Genomic DNA, 17,629 nt, shown 5'->3' with positions numbered 1-17,629 from the left:
CCTCCACCTCTGCCTCTTCCCGCCTCGTCTCCTCCTCCTCCTCTGCCTCTTCCCGCCTCGTCTCCTCCTCTGCCTCTTCCCGCCTCGTCTCCTCCTCTGCCTCTTCCCGCCTCGTCTCCTCCTCTGCCTCTTCCCGCCTCGTCTCCTCCTCTGCCTCTTCCCGCCTCGTCTCCTCCTCTGCCTCTTCCCGCCTCGTCTCCTCCTCTGCCTCTTCCCGCCTCGTCTCCTCCTCTGCCTCTTCCCGCCTCGTCTCCTCCTCTGCCTCTTCCCGCCTCGTCTCCTCCTCTGCCTCTTCCCGCCTCGTCTCCTCCTCTGCCTCTTCCCGCCTCGTCTCCTCCTCTGCCTCTTCCCGCCTCGTCTCCTCCTCTGCCTCTTCCCGCCTCGTCTCCTCCTCTGCCTCTTCCCGCCTCGTCTCCTCCTCTGCCTCTTCCCGCCTCGTCTCCTCCTCTGCCTCTTCCCGCCTCGTCTCCTCCTCTGCCTCTTCCCGCCTCGTCTCCTCCTCTGCCTCTTCCCGCCTCGTCTCCTCCTCTGCCTCTTCCCGCCTCGTCTCCTCCTCTGCCTCTTCCCGCCTCGTCTCCTCCTCTGCCTCTTCCCGCCTCGTCTCCTCCTCTGCCTCTTCCCGCCTCGTCTCCTCCTCTGCCTCTTCCCGCCTCGTCTCCTCCTCTGCCTCTTCCCGCCTCGTCTCCTCCTCTGCCTCTTCCCGCCTCGTCTCCTCCTCTGCCTCTTCCCGCCTCGTCTCCTCCTCTGCCTCTTCCCGCCTCGTCTCCTCCTCTGCCTCTTCCCGCCTCGTCTCCTCCTCTGCCTCTTCCCGCCTCGTCTCCTCCTCTGCCTCTTCCCGCCTCGTCTCCTCCTCTGCCTCTTCCCGCCTCGTCTCCTCCTCTGCCTCTTCCCGCCTCGTCTCCTCCTCTGCCTCTTCCCGCCTCGTCTCCTCCTCTGCCTCTTCCCGCCTCGTCTCCTCCTCTGCCTCTTCCCGCCTCGTCTCCTCCTCTGCCTCTTCCCGCCTCGTCTCCTCCTCTGCCTCTTCCCGCCTCGTCTCCTCCTCTGCCTCTTCCCGCCTCGTCTCCTCCTCTGCCTCTTCCCGCCTCGTCTCCTCCTCTGCCTCTTCCCGCCTCGTCTCCTCCTCTGCCTCTTCCCGCCTCGTCTCCTCCTCTGCCTCTTCCCGCCTCGTCTCCTCCTCTGCCTCTTCCCGCCTCGTCTCCTCCTCTGCCTCTTCCCGCCTCGTCTCCTCCTCTGCCTCTTCCCGCCTCGTCTCCTCCTCTGCCTCTTCCCGCCTCGTCTCCTCCTCTGCCTCTTCCCGCCTCGTCTCCTCCTCTGCCTCTTCCCGCCTCGTCTCCTCCTCTGCCTCTTCCCGCCTCGTCTCCTCCTCTGCCTCTTCCCGCCTCGTCTCCTCCTCTGCCTCTTCCCGCCTCGTCTCCTCCTCTGCCTCTTCCCGCCTCGTCTCCTCCTCTGCCTCTTCCCGCCTCGTCTCCTCCTCTGCCTCTTCCCGCCTCGTCTCCTCCTCTGCCTCTTCCCGCCTCGTCTCCTCCTCTGCCTCTTCCCGCCTCGTCTCCTCCTCTGCCTCTTCCCGCCTCGTCTCCTCCTCTGCCTCTTCCCGCCTCGTCTCCTCCTCTGCCTCTTCCCGCCTCGTCGCCTCCTCCTCCTCTGCCTCTTCCCGCCTCGTCGCCTCCTCCTCCTCTGCCTCTTCCCGCCTCGTCGCCTCCTCCTCCTCTGCCTCTTCCCGCCTCGTCGCCTCCTCCTCCTCTGCCTCTTCCCGCCTCGTCGTCTCCTCCTCCTCTGCCTCTTCCCGCCTCGTCGTCTCCTCCTCCTCTGCCTCTTCCCGCCTCGTCGTCTCCTCCTCCTCTGCCTCTTCCCGCCTCGTCGTCTCCTCTGCCTCTTCCCGCCTCGTCGTCTCCTCTGCCTCTTCCCGCCTCGTCGTCTCCTCTGCCTCTTCCCGCCTCGTCGTCTCCTCTGCCTCTTCCCGCCTCGTCGTCTCCTCTGCCTCTTCCCGCCTCGTCGTCTCCTCTGCCTCTTCCCGCCTCGTCGTCTCCTCTGCCTCTTCCCGCCTCGTCGTCTCCTCTGCCTCTTCCCGCCTCGTCGTCTCCTCTGCCTCTTCCCGCCTCGTCGTCTCCTCTGCCTCTTCCCGCCTCGTCGTCTCCTCTGCCTCTTCCCGCCTCGTCTCCTCCTCTGCCTCTTCCCGCCTCGTCTCCTCCTCTGCCTCTTCCCGCCTCGTCTCCTCCTCTGCCTCTTCCCGCCTCGTCGTCTCCTCCTCCTCTGCCTCTTCCCGCCTCGTCGTCTCCTCCTCCTCTGCCTCTTCCCGCCTCGTCGTCTCCTCCTCCTCTGCCTCTTCCCGTCTTTTTGATCCCAGTTTCACTGGTGTTTTAGTGTGTTAAACCGGCAGGAAGCAGCAGCACCCCTGTGGGCTCAGTAATTGTGATCTCTAGAACAAGAGAAGACCTAATTATTACAGTCTACATGGAGCAATCCACATGAAATCTGACATATAAAGGGCCTCGGCTCCACATCCTTAATGTGCATGTGACAGCTGAGCCTGACCGTGCCTAGAAATATGTAAAAATTAAAAATAGGGTGAATGTCTGCAATATATATGAGGTCTAAGGGGTGATGTTTCTCCTTGTGGAGAGTGACATACCAGCTCTGGAGGATTGATTGGGACTTGTAGGATTGCTGCTTCCAATAGGTGGCGCTATAGAGTTCAAGTCCTCTTTTTTTTCTCTAAAGAGGCAATTTGCATATGCAATATATATATAATTTACGACTGTGTATGACTTTGAAATGAGAGTGAACTGAATATTTTTGTTCCTTAAGGCTTCCCAGTTTGCAGCCCCTACGACCACAGATGCCTCCGCAGCCCTCTGGTCACCCAGTGTATTTCAGCAACCGGCTTCAAAACACAGTAGCCAAGATGACTGCTCTGTGACGCCATCTTTGAATAGCCGAAGGGTAGATCGGACGAGATCCTGCTGTACTGGGATAGCGCTCAGCCGCCCTCAGCTTCAGGAGACCCTAGTACATCTCATAAAGGTAAGAGACTGCGGCCACTTTCCAACTTTGTTTCAAAAAGTTTTCATAATATGCTGAAAAAGGGCTGCTCCGAGATTGCAGGTTATCCACTATCCACAGCGGAGGTGATTAGTGGGAGGCTTGGACCCACACCGTACCTGAGAAGGGGGCTCTGAAATGCCCCCACTGAATTGCAGGGATGAACGCATATGTGCTCCTCTTGCGACGGGGTATTTGGAGCCCTGTTTTTTGGGTTTGGAGGGTCCAACCAGCGGGATAGGAAATGACGAGCAGTGTTTGGAGCAACCCTGTCCTAAATTTAACACTTAAAGAGTTTATATGAAATTAATAAGTTATTACCTATCGACAGCCACCCCCCCCAAGTTTCACTTCTCCAAGTCTCTAGACAAAGACACTCCTAATATTTTCCCTCTAACATTACAGTCCTTGGCTATCTGTGGAGTGGAGGTAAGGTGCATATGGTCGACCTCCACCACACTCAAACATGGATCTTCAGAGCCCCGTTCTCAGGATCTTTGAATCCCAGTGGTCGAACCTCCAGCGATTTAAGATATTATTAACTTAATACAAACAGTTTTACATTAGGAAATTGGGGTTGGGGGTCATTATATGCAGTTTGCCAGTAGCAAAGACAGGTTAGTTATACAATTTTAAAGTCCTAATTTACTTCTTAGGTCATACATTGCGTAAGTTTCTGTTTAATGAACCAGATACCTCCCTTTAATAGTTAAATAGCACCTACCCCTTTTGTTTTCTAATATGTAACAGGGCATAGAATACACTGCAGATTGGTGGGGGTCCGGGTCCTAAGACCTCCACCAATTACTCAATGTACTTGTCACACTCCCAGGTATAAAGTTCTCTGATGCACAACTTCTTTCCTATCCTGGTCTCTTGTCTAGGAGACTAAAGTTCCCCATACACGCTAGATTGTCGGCTGAACGCGTTGATATCTGCAGGTTCGGCCGACAGTCTAATGTGTATGGGGGCGTCAGCTGTTTTATTGTGGGGGAAAATATCAATCAGGCATGTCCAATTTTAGGACTACTGATTATATTGTCCTCCAGAGATAAGCTTTCACCAGACATGTCTGGCAATGGCTTGTTCATAGACAACGCAGAAGTGTTGACAGATTAGCCTACCAAACAATCAGCTCACAACCATCTAGTGTGTATGGCGGCCTTATCACATGACTATAAGATCAGAGTAATGCCATTATAAAAGGTAATCACATTTTCTGTGTTGTTTTTTTTTATTATTCTATGTACACCAGTTGACTTTAATGGACACCAATATCCCCAATTAGAAATTTAGTATAGTTCTTCTGATGTACTATGTCACTTACCCTATGTGCAGGGCATTCCAGTAGCTTAGGTATCCATGGTTATGACCACTTATATAGTGAAAGTTGGCTGCTAATGGTCGTAACCATGGATGCCTAAGCTACTGGAATGCCCTACACATGAGGTAAGCGACTTAGCTAATCAGAAGAACTATACCACATTTCTAATTGCAGGTATTTACTAATGCCCTGCACATGAGGTAAGCTACAATCCAGAAGAACTATAGTAAGTTTTTAATTGGAGGTATTTACTAATATTATACCTACTACACATTGGGATAGGATCTTGCAAATTATTTTGTATATTTTTTTTTTTTATTAACTATTTTGTGGGTTTATTTCTGAACGGACCTCTCCACACTTGTTTCTTTTCTAGAATGATTCCAGCTTCCTCAATACCATACATGAAGCCTACATACAAGTGGTCAACAAAAGTATGGACAATGTCAAGCTATAAAAGAAGGAAGTCCTCTATGCCTCCGCGTATGAAACAACCAAAAAAACATGCAAAGCCGTCCGCGGCCTGAGCAATGCTTACTGTGTACGTGTCGTGAAGGGTGACCACTTAAGTGGCGGCTACGGGGTTTGCGGGCAACGTCTTTACTAGTTTGCACTGAAGATTATGCACATCGGAAGGACATGTTTTCTTACATGTTACCTTCGGAAGTATTTTAACGCTTTACCGGACAATGCCCGCGGTATGGAAGAGGACGCTAGTACTGTAGAGTTTTACAAAGGCTTGCACATGTAATCCTTTCTTAATATATAGTCCGTGTTATGGTTTTTTTTATATAGGACAGACATGTTATTTGTCTTTCCCAGTTTTAATTTTAACCATTTTAATAATAAGCTGAAAGTTACAGGGATCGTTTGTCTCTGTAAATTAAATATATCACGTTTTATTAATTCTATCCTTGATTTTTCCATATTTAATGCACTTTGGTCATGATTGGCTGGTTGTCAGCTCCAGATGATGCATTTAGCGAAACGTGCAGTAATCAATTACCGCACAAACTCCGTGGCATCATCTGCTGTCTGCACCAAGTCAGGGCTCTGTGGATTTTGTATGCTAATGGCATAGTAAGAAAAAAAAAAAAAGTGACACCGGAGCATGTCCTGGATGGACTACACCATAGGGCTTGGAGACCATCGAGTCTACGTCTACCAATAAAGCTCCTGGGAGATCATAACTCGATAAGCAATAGAGACCCTTTCAATTCAACAGTATTGCAAAAGTTCCATTTTTTTATTTTTTATAGTGTTTCTCATTTGTCAGATGACTGATTGTTAAAGCATGATCTAATACCGGGTCTAGAATTATTCAGCATCTCCTCTTTAAAGTGGACCTGTCGCTTGCTGTAAATATTAAATATTTTTTTTTTGACCTGGTGTAAATGCCACTGTTTTCCTGAATCCGGCGTTGTTTTTCTTTTGTTTCTGAGTTTTTCCGTTCCTGAGATATAGCCCTTTCTTCCATGCATGTAAATCTAGTCTTGTTAAACAAGTGGGTGTGGTTATCGAGAAAACGCCCACAGAGTTGCTGATCACACCCATTTGGATGATCAGATTAGACAGGGAAGAGGAGGCAATATCTTAGGAATGGAGAAGCTCAGGAACAAAAGAAAAACATCGACAGAATCAGAGGAACAGGCGCACTTAGAGTACAACAATTACATATTTTAAGTAAGTATAATTTTTTTAATTAAGAAGGTTCTTGAGTACGGCTCCGGCCTTTATTTCCCATTCTTTAGCCCACGACTTTTTTGGCTTAGAACTGAAAACCAGGTTTCGAGGGTCCTGCTTCCTCACCGTCTCCTAGAAAAGGTTGTGTTGTCTCTGATCAGGATTGATCCTTTCCTGACAATAGAGAAGGAAATAAGAAGCCTGGCAGCAGGTTTTTACAATCTCTGCCAGCATTATTATTTAAGATTTTTCTAAAAAAATATATATATATTTTGTAGGTTGTGATCAGAATTCCAGATGAGGTCACTTCATTATTCTCCAAATGCACACACTACTTTTAAATGTTTTTTATTTTTTTTATTTAATTCTATCTGTACATGTATTATGGAGATTAAATATAAGAAAAGTAATCTCCCGAATAAATGTATTAATATACGGATATTCATAATATACCGGTATGTATTTCATTAGAAATGGATTTAGAGGTTGTATTTCTGTAGGTTGTAGCTGGGCTTGTGCCTTCAAATAACACAATACTTTTTTCCATTGTTACAGTCTCCAATGAAGTTACATTACGTTTTACCATTTATTCCTTTCCAGCCCAGTTGTGCAGTCTGTAATCTGCCCTTTCTGTTTATTTAGTATCTTTCGGGTACTTGTTCTCCTTCAGGGAAATCCAGATAATGTGGGGGAACTCCTACAGGCAATGCTCCCTGGGAAAAAGTATGCAAATTGGCTCTCCTGTAGAAGAGTGTCTCTCTAGTGCCACCTATAGGTAGCTCCTAGAGACATCTTCCTTCTCTTGGAGATCTAATTTGCATTCATGTTGTGTACTCTCTGCGATAAGTTAATACACGATGTGTGAGCGTCACATATTGTCTATTAGGTCTTTTCTTCCTCCAAGTTTTAATTTAGAGAAGCAAAAAAATGCACCATTAAAAGGGATAAGCTGATACACCAAAGTAGTCCACGCGGGATAGAAGGACGGAACATTAAAGGGCCAGAGGCGTTTTATAGGAATTGAGTAATTCACGAGTAGATTTGAACCTACTCCGTATAAGGGACAATGTTTATCTTGTAAAAAAAAAAAAGTTTTGGATGTTAATAAAAAAAATATATATACACACCGCGTGCAGAATTATTAGGCAAATGAGTATTTTGATCACATGATACTTTTTATACATGTTGTCCTTCTCCAAGCTGCACAGGCTTGAGAACCAACTACCAATTAAGTAAATCTGGTGATGTGCATCTCTGTAATGAGGAGGGGTGTTGACTAATGACATCAACACTCTATATAAGGTGTGCTTAATTATTAGGCAACTTCCTTTCCTTTGGCAAAATGGGTCAGAAGAGAGATTTTACGGGCTCTGAAAAGTCCAAAATTGTGAGATGTCTTGCAGAGGGAGGCAGCAGTCTTGAAATTTCCAAACTTTTGAAGCGTGATCACCGAACAATCAAGCGTTTCATGGCAAATAGCCAACAGGGTCGCAAGAAGCTTGTTGGCCAAAAAAGACGCAAAATAACTGCCCATGAATTGAGGAAAATCAAGCGTGAAGCTGCCAAGATGCCATTCGCCACCAGTTTTGCCATATTTCAGAGCTGCAACGTTACTGGAGTATCAAAAAGCACAAGGTGTGCGATACTCAGGGACATGGCCAAGGTAAGGAAGGCGGAAAAACGACCACCTTTGAACAAGAAACATAAGAGAAAACTTCAAGAATGGGCCAAGAAATATCTTAAGACTGATTTTTCAAAGGTTTTATGGACTGATGAAATGAGTGTGACTCTTGATGGGCCAGATGGATGGGCCAGAGGCTGGACCAATAAAGGGCAGAGAGCTCCACTCCGACTCAGATGCCAGCAAGGTGGAGGTGGGGTACTGGTATGGGCTGCTATCATCAAAGATGAACTTGTGGGACCTTTTCGGGTTGAGGATAGAGTGAAGCTCAACTCCCAGATCTACTGCCAGTTTCTGGAAGACCACTTCTTCAAGCAGTGGTACAGGAAGAAGTCTGTATCATTCAAGAAAAACATGATTTTCATGCAGGACAATGCTCCATCACATGCATCCAACTACTCCACAACGTGGCTGGCCAGTAAAGGTCTAAAAGAAGAAAAAATAATGACATGGCCCCCTTGTTCACCTGATCTGAACCCCATAAAGAACCTGTGGTCCATCATAAAATGTGAGATCTACAGGGAGGGAAAACAGTACACCTCTCGGAGCAGAGTCTGGGAGGCTGTGGGGACTGCTGCACGCAATGTTGATCGAAAACAGATCAAGCAACTGACAGAGTCTATGGATGGAGGCTGTTGAGTGTCATCATAAAGAAAGGTGGCTATATTCATCACTCATTTTTTTTGGTTTTTGTTTTTGCATGTCAGAAATTTCTAAATTTTGTGCACTGATATTGGTTTACCTGGTGAAAATAAACAAGTGAGATGGGATTATATTTTGTTTTTATTAAGTTGCCTAATAATTCTGCACAGTAATAGTTACCTGCACAAACAGATATCCTCCTAAGATAGCCAAATCTAAAAAAAAAACACTCCAACTTCCAAAAATATTAAGCTTGGATATTTGAGTCTTTTGGGTTGATTGAGAACATAGTTGTTGATCAATAATAAAAATAATCCTCTAAAATACAACTTGCCTAATAATTCTGCACACAGTGTGTATATAATATATATGTGTATATATATATATATATATATATATATATATATATATATATATATATATATATATATATATATATATATATATATATATATATACACACACACACATACCTGGTTTGGTTTTAGATAAAGAGTAATTTTGTACATCAGGATAACTAATGCAGTGTATTTAACCCCTTCTTATCACCCAGCATACATCCACAGCGCATTCTCGGGGCGGTGGTATGTAACTGCAACGACCGGAGCGATCTCTGACTTTCCCATCACAGAGATAGGAGATGATAGTTGGTGCTTATAAAGTTCTATGGAGAAGTGTAACTGTTGTTTAAGATAAACTTGCAGTAGAATCTGTGTTCCTCTAGCTCCTCCCATCTCCATAGAATTTTAAAAGCACCAAGTGTCGTATATATATATTTATTTTAGTAATAGGAAAATCAGTCTTCACTGAATACAGATTTTATCCATCAATTGAGAGAAGGATCTATTCAAGAGGTGAAAGAAGATTTCTCTTAAGATATGTTACAAAGTTGCTTATTTTTGTGTGTTCCATTGTTTTATTAAATACAATTTAAAATGAGGGTTTCTCTTTTAATCTACCGTTTTAAAGCGGCTTTTCTTAATGCAATCCCCTCTATAGACACAGGTTTTTAATCCCTTGGAGACATGGCCATTTTTATGGATTTTTTTTTTTCACCTTTGCCGACTTTATTTTTGTCAGGACTTGTTTTGTTTTTTTTGCAGTATGTTGCAGTTTTGAATTATAGCATTTTTTTCACCATATAATATATGGTATAAACCTATGCATTGTTAGGGTATGTGCATGTGCCATCTTTTTTCAGGCATGTTCTGCCTGGAACCTAACCCCCCCCCCCCCCAAAAAAAAAAAAGTGCTGCAAACCCCCTGTAAATAAAAAAAAAAAAAAACTAAATAAAAAAAAAATGGACATATTGTGCAGCAATGTAAAAACAACATTGCTGTGCACATGTTCTGTCTTTTCACGACTGATGATGTATATTTACGTCGTCTGCCGTGTCCATGCCTTTTATGGGGGCTCACATGTCGAGCCCGAATCTTTCCTCGCACTTTATCGCTGATGTGATCGCAGGGCGCCGATGGGTTGTCATGACAACTGGTGGTCTGGTAAAGACCTCCGTGTCTGTCATCACAATCCTTCTGTGAATAGGAGATCCTGATTTTTGCTATACATAGCAGTACTGAAAGCACTGCTATATGTAGCACAGACGATCGGACGATCGCCGCTTCGTCTCCTAAGGGGATTATTAAATAAAAAGTAAAAAAACACAAAGTTCAAATCGCCCCCCTTTTGCCCCATTTAAAAATAAAGCAAACGCTAAATACACATTTGGTATTGTCTTGTTCAAAAATGTCCTATCTATCGAAATATAAGGTAAATGAATCTGATCGGTAAACAGCGTAACGAGAAAAAAATCAAAACACCAGAATTACATTTTTTTGGGTCGCCGCAACATTGCAATAATGGTCGATCAAAACATCGTCTCTACCCCAAAATGCTATCAATAAAAAAAAAAAAAAAAAAGTCAGCTCGGAGTGCAAAAAATAACTATACATGTTTGGTATCTGCGTACTTGTACTGACCTGGGGAATCCTATTGCCTGGTCATTTTTACAATATATTGAACATGGTAAATAAAAAAATAAATAAATAAAAAAAGCCCTATTGTGGAATTGCACTTTTTTTTTGCAATTTCATCGCACTTGGAATTTTTTTTTCTCCGTTTTACAGTACATTATATGGCAGAATGAATGATTTAAAAGTACAATTCGTCCTGCAAAAAAATAAGCACTCTTATGGCTGGAAATTTTTTTTAAACGTTATGGCTCTTGGAGAAGGGGAGGAAAAAACGAATACTGAGAAATCGCCCGGGGATGAAGGGGTTAAAAAAGCTTGAGATTTGTGTAATAGAACTGAAGAAAGCATGAAATGTTTGCTCCTCACATTTAGCGCCCCCTGCAGCCTTTTTTAGTCCTTTCTTGGGTGCCCTGCTATTCCATAGGATTATTCATGACTAGAGTTGAGCAAAAACATTCACAGGACCCCTGGTCCAGCAGCCACGGCGGTAGGTAGTCTATGGCTGCTGAACTAGAGCCCTGCAAGCCTCCTCATACCTGCCGGCACCCTCTGTGCCACTTCAGATTAGCAGGTGAGGTATGTCACGCATTTATCACGCCACAACAATGATGTCACGACGGACAGGGAAGAAGTTCGCAGCTCTGGTCCAGCGGCCACAAGCTAAAACTGTGGTCACTAAGTCGGGGTCCTGCGAATCTCTTCTCCTAATTTACATAGAAAAAAACAAGAAAAAAAAATGTAAATGAGCATATACCCTGTAGTAAGTTAATAGTATATGTAAATACCATAGGGACCCATGGGCAGGTGGCTGAACAGTCGGGTCCCGGTCCAGCTCTGCCACCCTCTATATTGAGGTCGGCTGAACAGTCGGGTCCCGGTCCACCTCTGCCACCCTCTATATTGAGGTTGGCTGACTCATGGTAAGGTTTTAATTCTAGAGATAGGACCGTCCCAATTGGGGTCACCTTGTCTTGGTGGGATGGCTTTTACGCTTTTTTGATCAAAATAGTGTTAGTAATAGTACATGTATATAACATAAGGTACTTGGTTAACACTATTTTGATCAAAAAAGCGTAAAAACCATCCCACCGCGACAAGGTGACCCCAATCGGGACGGTCCTATTTCTAGTTTAAAAACCTCACCTTTTGTCAGCGGACCTCAATGTAGATGGTGGCAGAGCAGGACAGAGGCCTGACTGTTCATACACCTGGCCATGGGTACCCCATGTTATTTACATGTACTATTACTATTTACTTACTACAGGGTATATGCTCATTTTGTTTTTCTCTGTTAAATGACCACAGGGTGAACATGCTCCTACACATTGGACATATACCAACTTATGTTCTGATTGATATCTTTGGTTTTGCCCTAATTTACGTATGACCATAATAGATTTGTGTGTAGATATTCCTATTTTTTTATGCTGCCTTTTCTCCACTGCCATCCACCAGGTGACTTGTAGGTATCATGGTGCCATACTGGGTCATTGTTTAGTGTCCATTATGCCCAGTGTTACTTATTTCAGTATAAAAGATGCCTTTTCCCTTTGGTCTGCATAGACCAAATACCTTCTTTAATATATCTGGGGCTTCGTATGTTTTTGGACAACTTAATTACATTTACGTAGTATAATTTTTCCAGCTTCTCGTGTCTCCAGCCCACAAATGACAGCTGTGAGCAGCATAAAACTGCAGGATCATGTCGCCCTTGCACGTAATGTAATGGACCAGGATTGTGCCAGCTAGGATGACTCTGCAGAATAGTCTGCTTTATGGCGGAATACACTGCACATTTACTTCTGACTTATCAATGACTTTCTATATACATTTTAAACCTGATTTGATATAAGGATTCCTCTTCTGCAGCCAGTTATAAGATTAGGTCATCGTGGGGAGGGAAGTGTGGCACAATGGGAAATGCAATACCGGCAGGTCCACTAAGAAAGTATTACACACAGTATGGTGAGCGTCCTGGAAACGTGTACAAGAACCACTGCGTAATCATCAAAAACCAGGACCCAACCCAAAAACCACCAAAGTTAATATGAATATTAACATTGATCCAAATGACTATTTTCTTAAACGGGTGGTTTCATGGAGGTAACCACTTTATAAATAGAAGCTACCCTGACAATCAACTGCTCACCGTGGTCCAAAGATGCTCTCTACAGGGGCCCCTGTTTTGGGCTCTGTGAGTAGATGGCGGTTTGAGGTTTGTTGTCTAGTAGGGATGAGCAGACCCGTGGAAGTTTGGGTTTTGGTACCAGATTTGAACTTTATTCCAAAATCCGGTTTGTGTACCCGAAGTTGAACCAGAACCCGAATCTCATTCTCTCTCGAGAAAATTGCAAAGGACTTCCGGTAGAGGTCCATGTTCGGAGATTAGCACCAGACACTTAACTGTCCGGTACGAACCCCGAACTTAAAGTTTGGGTTCTCTCATCTCTATTGTCTAGTGTTAAGGAGAAGTAAAGTTGGTCTTGGCCATGTTTGCAGTAGGATTACACAATAGGGGGTATGAGGCTTAGTGTTGTTTTTCTAGAACCGAACAAGAAAAAAGGATCTTCCGGCACCTCCATCCATAAAACCTTTTTATTAGAGATTTAGTTAAAAAACAGAAGAATCCATCATCAGGATAAAACCGTATGTGTTTCTGGCATACACTACGCTCTTAGTCATAGGAATATTATTCCTGATTTTATGGGTGGAAGTGCTGGAAAATCCTTTATTCTTCTTTGGTTCTATAATAGCTAAGTTTCACCAGCAGGACTTGGCAGTGGCACCCATTCATCAATTTTCCAGTGTATCCTGAACTTTTATTCTACAAACATTATTTTTCTAATTGCTTTTGACGTATGGTCTTCTAACAAGTCGTCTTATGGTAAATCTAAGACTATGGCTAACATAAGGTTTTGAAGAGGCCACCATACATTATGCCACCTCACACCATAATTCCGGGAGTAGGACCAGTGAAACATGGAGGCCTCTTCATGGTGTTGCCCATATGGTCCCCAGACCAATTTCCAGATATTACATATAAGACAAAAGTGGCATGCCTCTCAGAGAAGAGAACAGACCCCCCCATGCCATCCTCCATTGTCCTCTTCCTCTGCACCATGCTGTGAGAGCAGTGGTGTGAGGTCAAAGAAGAGGCCTTCTCAAGGGAATGTCACACCGGGCCTACTCCCAGGATAAAGATGAGGGGCGCCATAACATATGGTAGCCGGGCCCCTCTAGTGTTCATTCCAGGTACACTAACAGTGCAGCATTACATTGATTTGGTGGAGGAACCAGTGGTCCATCAATTTCTCCAAAGTGTCGCAGGAGCCTGTATAGACTAAACATGCTATCATAGTCTGCAGTGTCTCCAGACTTGTCTCCTATCAAGTACATCTAGGACTTCATTGGTCGCTAATTGCAAAGGAAGCTGCCAGCAGTGGATCTTGATGGTTTGCCCAAGTGCGGCAGAACATTCCTCAGACAGCCATTGATGACCCTATTGACGGCGGCCAAGACGTATAAGTGTGGAGATTTCTGCATGGGTCGCTAATACTCAATACCAAATAAATCAAGACATTTTGAAAATGTTTCCATTTTGTCATTATTTGCTTACCAATAACATGTCTATCCATCCTGTGCTTTCCAAAAATTTATGACTTCCTTCTTCATGTTGAAATTACAATGTTGAGTGTGTACTCCCTGCAGTTACAGGAATACAATGTATTAGTCCTTTTGTATATATTACATATATACACAGTTGACCCTTATTTTTCCTGACTTCTGCCCTTTGCCCTGGCAGCTGAATGTCAGCTTCTGGGCCTAATCCTGACTGGTGACTGCCTGTTCTTGTCTAGTCACTGCTTGGAGTTTATCAGAATTTCTGTGATGTTGTCACTTTTTGAGGATTGACCACAATAGGGTTCACGATACATTTCGGATCTGGGGAGTTTACTGGCCATGGACCCAAAATGTCAATTTTTTGTTCAGCGAGCAACTTAGTTGTCACTATTTGCTTGTGACATGGTTTCCATCATGCAGGAGAAAGCATTGTTCATCTCCAGGTTGCTCCTGGGTAGTTGGGATAAGTTTCTCTTGAAGGTTGTCTAGATCCCATTCTTTGAAGGTTTTCTTGATCCCATTGTTTATTCCTGGCAGTTTTGTTAGGCAAAATTGAGAGTGAGCCCAGTCCCTGGAAGAAGAGACCCCACAGGAGAGGTCTCAGGAAGCTTTACTGCTGGTATGATACAGGACTCGCCAATTCCAGATATCCCAGTCTGTAGGGAGCTTCATCAGAGAAAATCACTTTTCCCCTCTGCAGTCCAATCCCTGTACTTCCCATAGTGTATATTACGTATGTGTGTATCTATTTACAGTGAAGGAAATAAGTATTTGATCCCTTGCTGTTTTTGCAAGTTTATCCACTGACAAAGACATGAACAGTCTCTAATTTTAAGGGTAGCTTAATTTTAACATTTAACATTGAGAGATAGAATATCCCAAAAAAATATCAAGAAAATCACATTGTATAAATTAGATAAATTTATTTGCATTTTGCAGTGAGAAATAAGTATTTGATCCCCTACAAACCATTATGAGTTCTGGCTCCTACAGACCAGTTAGACGCTCCTAATCAACTCTTTACCTGCATTATAGACAGCTGTCACATAGTCACCTGTATAAAAGACTCCTGTCCACAGACTCAATTAATCAGTCAGACTCTAACCTCTACAACATGGGCAAGACCAAAGTGCTTTGTAAGGATGTCAGGGACAAGATCATAGACCTGCACAAAGCTGGAATGGGCTACAAAACCCTAAGTAAGACGCTTGGTGAGAAGGAGACAACTGTTGGTGCAATAGTAAGAAAATGGAAGAAATACAAAATGACTGTCAATCGACATCGATCTGGGGCACCATGCAAAATCTCACCTCGTGGGGTATACCTTGATCATGAGGAAGATGAGAGATCTGTCTAAAACTACACAGGGGGACTTGTTAATGATCTCAAGACAGCTGGGACCACAGTCACAAAAAAAACATTGGTAACACATTATGCCTTAAGGCCATGTGCCCACGATGCAGAAACGCTCCGGATTTTTTTCTGAGCGTTTCTGCATCTCTCTGGCAGAAAAAAACGCATGCGGATTGTACATGCGGATTGTACATGCGTTTTTCCTGCCAGGGACATGCGGAAATGGAGCGTTATTCACTGACATTTCCGCATGCGGATTGACAAGCGCTTTCCAAGCGATTAGCATCACTTGGAAAGTGACAACTAGGTCACACTATATAAATCCATGCAAACGGCATGGATTTATATAGTGTGACCCGAGAGAGTGGTAAAAATAAAAAAATAAATATATACTTACCCTCCGATGGCCAACGGTGTCCTGTACACTCTGTTCTCCCTTGCCGACAGCGGTGGATTGAAAGACCTGCCGACGTCAGCGTCACGTGACCCGTCACATGACTCTGAAGTCAGCGCAGGTCCTTCAATCCACTGCAAAGTGGCGGGAAGCAAGTAGGAGTGCACCGCGGGCCGCCGGAAGGTAAATATACATTTATTTTTTATTTTATTCTTTTTTTTTACAGATTTTTTAATGGTACCTGGGTGTGGATGAGACTCTCCTCTCCTCTACACCCGGGTACCATCCGCACATTAGAACGCTTGGATTACGCATCTACATATACAGTAATCCATGCGGTCTAATGAAAGTCAATGGCAGCGAAGACGCAGCACTTCCGCAAAATAATTGGTAGTGCTGCGTTTTTTTCCGCAATGATAATCCGCAGCGGAAATTTCCGCAGCATGTGCACAGCACATTAGGATTATCATTGGGGAACATTGCTGCCCTTCTACCATGCGTTTTTAATGCATTTCTGCAGCTGCAAAAACGCATTAAAAACGCATCGTGGGCACACAGCCTAAAGGTTTAAAATCCTGCAGTGCCCGCAAGGTCCCCTTGCTGAAGAAGGCACATGTGCAGGCCCGTCTGAAGTTTTCCATTGAACACCTGGATGATTCTGTGAGTTATTGGGAGAAGGTGCTGTGGTCAGATGAGACAAAAATTGAGCTCTTTGGCATTAACTCAACTCGCCGTGTTTGGAACAAGAAGGATGAGTATAACCCTAAGAACATCGCCCCAACCGTGAAACATAGTGGAGGAAACCTTATACTTTGGGGATGCTTTTCTGCAAAGGGGACATGACGACAGCACCGTGCTGAAGGGAAGATGGATGGGGTCATGTATTGCGAGATTTTGGCCAACAACCTCCTTCCCTCATTAAGAGCATTGAAGATGGGTCGTGGCTGGGTCTACCAGCAAGACAACGACCCAAAACATACAGCCAAGGCAACAAAGGAGTGGCTCAAAAAGAAGCACAGTAAGGTCATGGAGTGGTCTAGCCAGTCTCCAGACCTTAATCCCATAGAAAACTTATGGAGGAAGTTGAAGCTCCGAGTTGCCAAGTGACAGCCTCAAAATCTTAATGATTTAGAGATGATCTGCAAAGAGGAGTGGACCAAAATTCCTCCTGACATGTGCGCAACCCTCATCATCAACTACAAAAAACGTCTGACTGCTGTGCTTGTCAACAAGGGTTTTGCCACCAAGTATTAAGTGTTGTTTGCCAGAGGGATCAAATACTTATTTCTCACTGCAAAAAAAATATCTAATTTATACAATGTGATTTTCTTGATTTTTTTTGTTGGATATTCTATCTCTCAATGTTAAAATTAACTTACCCTTAAAATTATAGACTGTTCATGTCTTTGTCAGTCGGCAAATGTATAAAAACAGCAAGGGATCAAATACTTATTTCCTTCACTGTATAATCACACACATTCCCCCCTGTAGTGTATAGTGTGTATCTATCCATATATATGTATGTGTGTCTAAATATATATATATATATACTCCCCCCCCCTCCTGTAGTGCACACTGAACATATAATACACCCCCTTTAGTAGTGTATATATTATATATCCTCTCTAGAATTTAGTGTGTACATTAAATACACCTTGTAGCATATAGTGCACATATTGTATATATCCCACAGCAGCAGATATTATGTCTATATAATGTGAAGCCAATATCATCTGATACATCAACATGATAGATCTATAATTATATGAAATGCCAACATATGTGGCTATAGTGGAACAACCACTAACATAGTTTTTAAGGTTGAAGAAAGATTAAGTCCATCTAGTTCAACCCATAGCCTAACATGTTGATCCAGAGGAAGGCAAAAAAAACCTATGTGGCAAACACAAAGCTCCAC

The 17,629-nt window shown here is 44.1% G+C and overlaps 1 protein-coding gene across 3 annotated transcripts in view; it reads left to right on the top strand.

Annotated features, from left to right (window-relative positions):
* The window catches only part of DCP1A (decapping mRNA 1A), a 61,446-nt gene extending 54,961 nt beyond the window's left edge, over window positions 1–6,485 (top strand). For all 3 annotated transcript variants that reach the window (XM_073644562.1, XM_073644563.1, XM_073644561.1), the window contains 2 exons: window positions 2,806–3,021; window positions 4,740–6,485. In XM_073644562.1, the coding sequence (XP_073500663.1) occupies window positions 2,806–3,021; window positions 4,740–4,820 (297 nt within the window). In that variant the 3' untranslated portion in view covers window positions 4,821–6,485. The remainder of the gene's footprint in view (window positions 1–2,805; window positions 3,022–4,739) is intronic.
* Window positions 6,486–17,629: the final 11,144 nt, after the last annotated feature.

Source organism: Phyllobates terribilis, unplaced genomic scaffold (genome assembly GCF_046119375.1).
Source record: "Phyllobates terribilis strain yellow unplaced genomic scaffold, ASM4611937v1 Scaffold_8__6_contigs__length_399053987, whole genome shotgun sequence".
NCBI classification, from domain to species: domain Eukaryota; kingdom Metazoa; phylum Chordata; class Amphibia; order Anura; family Dendrobatidae; genus Phyllobates; species Phyllobates terribilis.
The sequence above is the reverse complement of the archived record's forward strand: the minus strand, read 5'-3'. Positions and strand labels throughout refer to the sequence as shown.